Raw genomic sequence first — 10,021 nt, forward strand, 5'->3', positions numbered from 1 at the left:
TACTATAAATATGTATATATATCTAAAATCTTTTATATTAGATTATCTTTCACAATTCGAACATTATAATACATCATTTATTTGTTTAATTAATAATGAGAATAGTGATGAAATATATAATGAATAATAATAGTAATAATAATGATAATTAATAATAAGAACAACAATACTTAATAATAATAATAATAATAATAATAATAATAATAATAATAATAATAATAATAATAATAATAATAACAATACTTAATAATAATAATAATTAATAATAATAATAATTAATAATAATAATAATTAATAATAATAATAATTAATAATAATATTAATAATTAATAATAATAATTATTAATAATAATAATAATAATTAATAATATTAATTAATAATAATAATATTAACAATAATTATTAATAAAAATGATAATAATAATAAATAATAATAATAAATAATAATAAATAAATATAGTAATAAATAATAATAATAAAAACGATAATAAGTGATCATGTTAATTAATAATAATAATAATGATAATCAGTGATAATGAGTATTAATAATAAAAATGATAATCGGTTATAATGATCATTAATAATAAAAATGATGATAATTAATAGTAATAATGACAATCAATGATGATAAAATAATAATGTTGAAATAATTTGGATGCAGAGCTATAACTTTTTTATGTGAACGAACAAACTATCAACGCATTGAACAAATTTTCACAGTTACTATCTAATATTATTAACTCTTTGTCAGTCACTAAAAAAAATGATATGGTGAATATGGTTTTATAACTAACTCAACATAAAAATGAGTTAATACTCTTTACTAGTAGGCCTATAATTTCTTTCTTTTTCTTAACCAAGATAAAAATAGCTTAAACAAGAATATCTGGGTCTCATACTCAACTCTAAACTTAACTTAGCTGGAAGGAAAATTTGTTTGAAAGAGTCCATAAAGCAAGGATTGGATCTTCAATTTCAACCTCTGGTGCTGGTTTTTGGTGGCGTGGTAATTGAAAAAACATCCCGAAAAGCACCTCGGTCCTTTTGGACGTAGGACGTATGTGATAGAAAAGTTTGTCGTGCTCAAAGGAGAGTTTTAAAAATTGTAAATATGGTAAGTTTTGTTCCTTTGGATACCTACATAAAATAGTTATGTCTTCTAATAATGTACACTATCAAACTACATTATGATTTATAATATTATATTATACTATTCAATGTAATACAATTGAATATATATAAATTATATATATAAATTAAACACATGAATTACATATGTAAATTATATATATAAATTATATATATAAATTTTAACTCCTATGAGAAGCATAGGATCGTTATACAATTGTAAAGGGTGCAAAGAACTATTTTAGCCTTATTTAAATCAGAATATGAACTCTTACTAAATTTTTTAATTTATAGCTATCAGCTTCCTACTGTTATAATAATCGCAATAGTTGTTAATAATAGTCGTACTATAATACTTGTACTACTTAACTACTGATAAATTGCTAAAACGGATTATAATAAATTATTAAAAGAATGGGAACTATTTGTTCCCAATTTGTTTTATTATTGTACATAATAATAATTGGTTTTATTTATAGTAATAATTGTATATATGTGAAACCTAAACTTACCGATTTAAAATATTCAGCAAATGAAACTTTTGTATCTTTCAATGAAAATGTCGATAGAGGAGAACTCGTAAAATCAACGTCAGTTATACGATAAGTTTTATTGTTATAGTCCGTCAACACAATAGAACCTAAAATAAAATAAGATCCATGTATTCATATGTATAACATAGATTATGTCTGTTGCTTACCTATAACTTCAGTCTTAAAAGCTTTTTGATAGTCTTTAGTTTCGACCGTTAGTTGACGAAGTATGGTGTAAAGAGTATCGGTGCGCATAACTTTATGTGTAATCTCAGTGCAGAGAAGAATATCCCGCTCATGTTGACGAATGGATGTAATATAACCTGGCCAGATTTCTATATGATACGGGTCAATGCTAATCTGTAAGTATACATATTAGGTGTGAAATAAATATATATTTATATATGATATATGTTTATTTTAAAATGAATATATCTAATATAAATTTGAGAACATTACAAAGTAAGAGTAGTAGTATATAGGTCTGAATAATCAATGAATTTGATTCATAATTTGGGCAAAGGATTTTGATAAATGTTAAATATTCTGCTTCAATTTGATTTTTAAAAAATTGTACTTTAAAGTAAACTTCTTGGATTAATCACAAAGATTTAATTTTCTTCGTGTCAATAATTTTTATAATTTATGTAATCATTTAGTCAATTAATCAACGCAACTGACTCAGCACAGAGATTAAAACGTATAATATCTCCCTTTGATCTCATTAAGTAATAAAACCTTAGCTTAAACATTTATAATTTATCAAACTAAAAATTCTTGTTAGTCCTAAGAATATTTAGTAGTTGCATTATTAAATTTTTTTTTTTTTTTTTTTTTTATTATTATAAATTGTTTTATTATTATATATGATTTTAAAGAACAATAAATAAAACAAAACAAGACATAAAGCAACTAGTTATTAGATAACTAACAAGCAATTTAAATTTAAATAGATTAGGCGTTTCCACGCAATAATAAATTAATTGTACTATATTTCAATGATTTAAGCCCAAAGATCGCACGGCTTTCGGCGCTTTAGACGGCGTATTGGCTCAGTTGTCGCTAGTAAATGCGCCTCAGCATTTATGTGACAACTAAGTCTATCTTGGTGTGATTTGGCTTTGGTATGAATTTCTTCCTGTACTGTTGTCACTCCAAGGTCACGATGTAAGTCAGAATTTCTCACGTACCATGGCGCGTTTGTTACACTCCGTAGCATGAAATTTTGGAATCTTTGGATGATGGAAATTTGTGTTCTGCTTGCGCAACCCCATAGCTGTATTCCATATGTCCAGATTGGCTGGAGCATTTGTTTGTATAATACAAGTTTATTGAAAAGCGATAGTTTTGATTTTTTGCCGATTAACCATTTCAACGATTTGAATTTAAGATCTAATTCACTTCTTTTCTTTTTTATGTGCTCGCTCCATCTTAGTTTAGCGTCCAAAGTCATACCCAAGTATTTCGCAGTATTCGCGTGAGGGATTTGTGCTTCATCGATGTAGACAGGTATATGACTGATGTTTCGATTTGTGAAATTTACATGCACTGATTTTTCTTTATTCAGATTAATTTTCCATTTTTTTGTCCAAGCAATTATACTGTCCATACTATTTTGCAAATTATTAGCTGCTATTACTGCGCTTTCTCCAACTGCAAGGACTGCAGTATCATCAGCAAAAGTTGCTGTGAACGTTGTTGCACTCGTTGGCAAGTCGTGTGTATAAATCAGATATAAGAGAGGACCCAAGACACTACCTTGCGGAACTCCAGCGTTAATTTTATGCAGTTTACTATAGGTATCACCGTGCTTTACTCGAAAGTAACGATCAGATAAGTAAGAGGAGATTATGTCATAATACTCCGTTGGGAGAATATTTTTTACTTTGGTAAGCAATCCGGAGTGCCAGACTTTATCGAAAGCCTGCGACACATCTAAAAACACAGCTGAGCAGATTTTTTTTCCTCAAGAGCTTTTTCTACTACATTGGTAATCCTATGGACTTGATCTATGGTGGAGTGATTGCACCTAAAACCAAACTGATGTAAAGGTATTATGTTTTGACTTTCAATCAGAGGAAGGATTCTTTTCAGTAAGACTTTTTCAAATATTTTTGAAAGTACAGGCAGAAGTGCTATTGGTCTGTAACCACTTACGTCATTAATATCCTTTCCTGGCTTATGTACCATGATAATTTCAGATACTTTCCACAGGGATGGAAGGGTTCGCATCTGTATTATAGCGTTAAATATATTCGTAATTTTAACTAGGCATTTTGCAGGAATTTCTTTTAAAACTTCAGCACTTATCAATTCATAACCTGGGGTTTTTTTTAGCTTAAGTTCATTTTTAATAATCATCATTACCTCAAGCTCGGTGGTTGGTGGAATACATGATGAATGTGCTGTCCTAGGAGGGCAGATTACTGCATTGTTAACGTTTTCGTCTATGGAAAACACTTTTGACAGGTGTTCGGAAAAGACCTCCACTTTTTCCTCATCGCTTTTAGCCCATTGATTAGCGTGATTTTTAATTGGAGCTTTGTGTACTAAAGGTCGCTTAAGGTTTCGTGTGCATTTCCAGAGAGAATAGTTGGTAGCACGATCATTACTTAAGTTAGATAGGTAGTAGTTGAATTGATTATTTTTAAATTGCTTGATTTTTAGGCTGAGTTCTTTTGCAAGTCTGTTAAGAATGGCTTTGTCTGCTGGAAATCTGGATTGCTGCCACTTTTTCCGCATCTTTCTTTTTTCCCGCATAAGATCCACAATGACTTTTGGGTATTTATGAGGATAGGTTGCATTCCTTAATGTGGGCGTGCTGCACCATGCCGCATGTTGTAGTAAATTTGTAAGGTTCAAAATTTCGCTTTCAAGATCATTTTCTTCACAAATTTCTTTTGAAGCAATGGTGTTTTCATTAAGGATTCTTCTGAAGTAACTCCAATCTGTATATTTATTTTCAAGTTTTAGACATTTTTTATTTATTAAGGCAGATTCGAAGAGGGTTATGTAGAGAGGGGAATGGTCGGAACTTAGTTCTACTCCATCTGTTATTTTTAAATTGTAGGACGAAATTTGCTTGGTTATAAAGAAATCGAGTAGATCAGGCACCTTTGTTGGGTCAGTTGGCCAATAGGTTGGGTTCCCGGATGACAAGCATTCGCAGCCAGTTTGCTGTATAGCTTTGAGGAGTTCTCTACCTTTCGTTGTAATTAAGCGAGAGCCCCAATGCGTATGTTTAGCGTTGAAATCGCCACCCATAATGAAGCGATGCTTATGAGTTTCTATAAGATCTTTGTATTGTTCGGATTTAATTGAATGTCTTGGAGGACTGTATACCGATGTTAGTAGTAATTTGCTTTGTAAGTCAAGGACAACAGTTATTGCCTGGAATTCCTCTTTGGATATTTTTGTAGACTCGTAATGTTTTAATGATTTTTTAATTAAAATAGCACTTCCTCCGCGAGCGCAATTACTAGGATGGACTGCGCTATATACTTCGTAATTCTTTAGTTTAACATATGTTTGGTTAGTAAAATGAGTTTCGCTAATTAAGCAAACATCAACATCTTTGACTGATAGGACTGTTTCAAGCTCTCTAAGGTGTTGAAGAAGACCGTTCGAGTTCCATAGCATTATTTTTATATAACTAAGCATTATTTGTTTTGTTGAGTTTTTGCTCTAGCCTAGTCAAGCGTTTGTCCAATGCTTTATAAAAGTTTTCTTGAGTAGTGATTTTTTCCAGTATTTGTGTTAGTATTTTGTAATTACCATCGTCCTCAGTGTTGGATTGAACTACATCCGAATATGTTTTTTTATTATTCAGCGATTTTGGGTTTTTATTTAGAACATTAGTTTGATTATTTTCAGGTTGGTTTTCAGCCGATATATGATTACGCTGTTTACCTTTGTTTTGTTCACCAATTTTTTTGTTTCTCAATTTTTGAAGTTCTTTGGCTACTATACAACCTCTGTAATTGGCCGGGTGTCCCTCACCGCAGTTGCAACATTTTGGTTGGTGCTGATCAGGTTTGTTGCATTCTGCAGTACTGTGACTGCCAGCACATTTAACACACCGGGCTGATTTGCCGCAATAATTTTGTGTGTGACCATACGCTTGGCATATTTTACACTGTGGTATTTGCTTTGAGTGCTTTATTGGTTCAATTTTAACAACACAGTTTAAAATAGCTTTAATGTTATATATTTTTTTTATATCCTCTGTCGCCTCAAATGTAAGCATGAACATATTAAGTGGAATCTTTGAATGTGATTTCCATTTGTTGACCGCGTTCACGATTTTAAAACCTTGCTGTTTCAGATCGAATACGATATCGACTGGGTCACATGAATGAGGAAGATTTTTTGCAATAACCTTTAATGGTCGGAGATGCTTGTTTTCATACGAATACCAGGCAGCTTTTTTTGAAGACAGCACTTTTGTAATAGCTCTGTAGTCGCCTATTTCAAATGTACTGATTTTATAAGTACCGCTATTGAGGAGCTTAATTAATCTTTCTTGCAGTTACTTTTTACAACAGCTTGCAGTTCTGAGTATTTATAATCTTCAGAGACCATAATTGGTGGTGGACGAGCTATTTTCAGCATTATTAAATAAAAAAAAAATTGTATTCACATTTACCTTAGCATAAGGATCAAAAAAGTGACGAGCTATTTGTTGTAAATCCAGTCCACCCATTGATTGACGTAAGATTAAATTCAATACTTGGAACAGTTGAGCCTCATTTGCATCGACAATACCAACATGTTTAATTTTAATAAGCACTGTCTTTCCATCACGATACTCAGACGTTAGATGGAATTCATGATAATGACCCTTTTTAGTGCCTCTTAAATCATTAGTAGTAAAAAGCATTGTCCCATCAAATATATATCCACCAAGTTTTGCTTTATGTTGGAGAATTAATGTACGACGAACAAAGCTCATATCTATTTCCGGTACAAAATCTACTCTATATTGATAAATGTTCCATTCGGGTTTCTTTAAGATCTTGAAATAGTTCGTATCAACAGTAACATGGCGTCCAGTTTCACCCATTTTGGAAACACAAGTTTGTGGCCGTGTAAACAAGGAATCCAACAACGGTGTATGCGGGCCACCACGATTACGTCCACCTAATTAGAAACAAAAAACAAACAAAATTATGTATTAAACAAAAAAATTATGTTATATATAGTATTTTGTATTTTATTTATATTCTTATAAAATATTATAAATACCACGTCCTCCATGCCCTTTGCCTAGAATTATTTTGAAAGAAAAAATTTAAGAAATAATTGGTAAAGTGTTTAACTTAAAAACATATTTATTTCAAAATTACCTCTCGGCTTAGCAGCAACAACACCAACTATAGTAAATAATAAAAAAAATATTTTATTAATTTTCTAAAAACTAAATACAAAAAAGTTAAAAAAAAACATTACGATTAGCTATGGAGTTTTCAATTTGAGTACAACTAGATGATGAAGTTGAAGTTGACGAAAATGACGACAAATTTGAAGGCGAGTGCGGAATAGATGGAGATATTAAAATACGACGAATCAAATTTGGTACTTATATAGAAAAATAAAAATTAGAATATATTTAATACTTATTTTTACTTGGTTGAAATAAATGTACTAAAAATAAATAACATATATCGTGTCTTAATACCAGAATCATTAGAATCAGGCTTTGCAGCCTGGGGTGATGCTAATATTGCCCTTGGACGAACAGAAATTGAACCGCCGCGTGGCTTAAAGGTATCAGCAATTACCGATGGTCTATTAACAACGTTAACAGAAGGTGGAATCCTTGGTCGAAAAGACATCTATAATAAAATTTGATAATTATTGTGGTTTATATTTATTAGGTTTTATTTATTAAATATATTTTTATAATAAAATATTTTTATTATATATATTTTTTGATTTATTTTTTGGAAACTGTTCAAAAGTAATAATGAAATACTAACCCTGGGACCCGTAAACGTCATGACAGGACGAATACCAACTTTTCCCATAAGTTGAGGTGAAGGAACACGAACACGTGGTCTTACGCTTGGTTGAAGAGACATTATACAGTATATACCTATATTAAAAAGAAGAAAATATTTATTTTTTAAATAAATGATATTTACAAATTTACGTTTTACTTCTTTTAAAACTATTATCAACAAAATAATTGAATGAGAGAAAATGTGATGTGATGAGGATGGATTAGATTTAGGATATTTAGAAAGGATTCAATCTACAATAATATTACATATATGTATATTTATTTTAATATAATGAATATATATGTTTTATACTAAAATGTTTTAATTTTATACTTAATTTTTTGGTTAATTGTTTAATATTATAGTAAATTTTTCAATTATAACATATTATAAAATAAAAAAATAAATTTTAATTATTTCATATGTTTGCTATTATATTGAAAAATCAACACAAAAATAATATACGAGTATAATTGTACATATAAGGATGGCAAAAATTTAAATTTGAATTAAAAATGGATTATTCAAAACTCTCCAATTTTGGTACGGTAACACAATGGGTCAATAGGAATAGGTGGATTTCTATAAGCACCGTCGTCGTCATAACCTTAACTTCAGCACATTATAATTTTTTCCAATCTTAATTATCTTAAATTTGATATTCCAATACTATTATTAATAGTTATAACAAACTTGATTAAAATATTTGCTAATTTTATGCTAATAAACAATTAACCAATAAAAAGATATTTATTAAAATATATTTTTCAGTCACAATTAATGCAAAATGCAATATGAATTTTTATTAACAAAATATAAAGACTTATTAATAAAATCCTCAGGGTATACTGGGTGAAGTAGAAAAAATTCAAAATTCAAAATCGAATTGTCAAATCCAAGTTAAGATCAGTGGCACTAATTAGAAATAACTTGAAAGCCTAGGATTTTGAATTTACTAATATTTATGTTTAACTGTAAAAAATATACTATTGGTTTTTATGGAAACAAATTTTGTAAATCTATTGAGATTTATATCTGCAATAAAATCTAAGAAAAAGTTGGATAGCACAATTTTATACGATAATAATAAAGTCAGAACCAAAAACAAAACAATTATGAACAGAATTTTAGATACTTTTTATTTTTTCTAGAAAAAGTGGGTAAGTTTGTAAAAATTATCACAAGAATTGTATCAATATACAAATAATTTAATGTAATTTATAAATAAAAATTATATATATAAGTAATGAATATACAAGAAATTTATATATAAATATTATATAAAGAGAAATATAAAAATACACTTTAAAAGAAAATAATTGTAATTTATGGTACATAAATTTATATAAGAATATGTATATATACATTGCGTATATTGTATATTAAAAATAGTATTTTAAATAAACGTTGAACTATAATATAATCAAGCCACAATTTATTATTAGAGAATTTGTGAAAAAAGAAATACAGCGCGTATAGCTATTAAGAATAAAAATATAATCAAAATGCAAAAAAAAAAACATTATTTTAAATGTTATATAATATGTTGGTAAGTTTTTGTGTTGTAATAATTTTTAAAAAAAGAAATTGCTGGTTTAATAAAATTGCACAATTTTTAGCCTAGTACTAAGTACTAACATCCAATTGAAATGCTTATTAACCGATAACTTGACAACGGTGTACAATCTTCATTAAAATAATAATTAAAATTTAATAAAAATAAATTTGTATTTTCTTTAATTCTCTAAATCGAACGAATTACTTTATAAATATATGACAACATAAAAACTGACCAGGAAGCTAGTCTTTAAATATAACAAATCTTTTATTTCCGATTAAAATAATATATAATATAAAAAATGAATGTTATAAATAATGATTGCAAAAACTATCTTATTATCAATTTAATTTAATATATATCAAATATTTCCATTTAAACTTAAGGTTTTATTTACTTTATACAGCTTATTGCTATCATTATTAGCTATAGTTGCAAACTGTTACATATTTTAAATATATAAATACATACAAAAACTGATAATTGTACACTACTTTTCCGATTATTAAATATTTTTTTTATTAAAACAGAAACAGAAACAGAAACTTCGCTATGCCATTAATATTTTAATCAAAAAATACCTTAAAACTAGACGCTAATTTCGATATTTATTGAACATAAAAATAAAATACTGGCTTCTGATATAACATTCCTAACAATGGTCAGCAGAAAGATCGTGTTATATAAGCACAAACTGACTTCATAGAAATAATCTACCAAACATATAACAGATTTTTACTGATAATTCTTGCAAATCACGATATGCAGAGATGAATGGAGGCGTATTGTAGAGGAGGCAA

The 10,021-nt window shown here is 28.3% G+C and overlaps 1 protein-coding gene across 1 annotated transcript; it reads right to left on the reverse strand.

Annotated features, from left to right (window-relative positions):
- Nucleotides 1-1,640: 1,640 nt before the first annotated feature.
- LOC119663948 (protein aubergine-like) lies at nt 1,641-7,758 on the reverse strand (the record flags this gene model as incomplete). The annotated part of the gene is made up of 8 exons (XM_038073537.1): nt 7,640-7,758; nt 7,339-7,495; nt 7,110-7,238; nt 7,007-7,033; nt 6,906-6,926; nt 6,307-6,800; nt 1,829-2,021; nt 1,641-1,768 (listed from the first exon to the last, which is right to left on the reverse strand). Coding segments are annotated over exons 1-8 (1,251 nt in total), but the record flags the coding sequence as incomplete, so codon positions are not given.
- Nucleotides 7,759-10,021: the final 2,263 nt, after the last annotated feature.

Source organism: Teleopsis dalmanni, unplaced genomic scaffold, assembly GCF_002237135.1.
Source record: "Teleopsis dalmanni isolate 2A unplaced genomic scaffold, ASM223713v2 unscaffolded_contig_1155, whole genome shotgun sequence".
Lineage (NCBI taxonomy): Eukaryota > Metazoa > Arthropoda > Insecta > Diptera > Diopsidae > Teleopsis > Teleopsis dalmanni.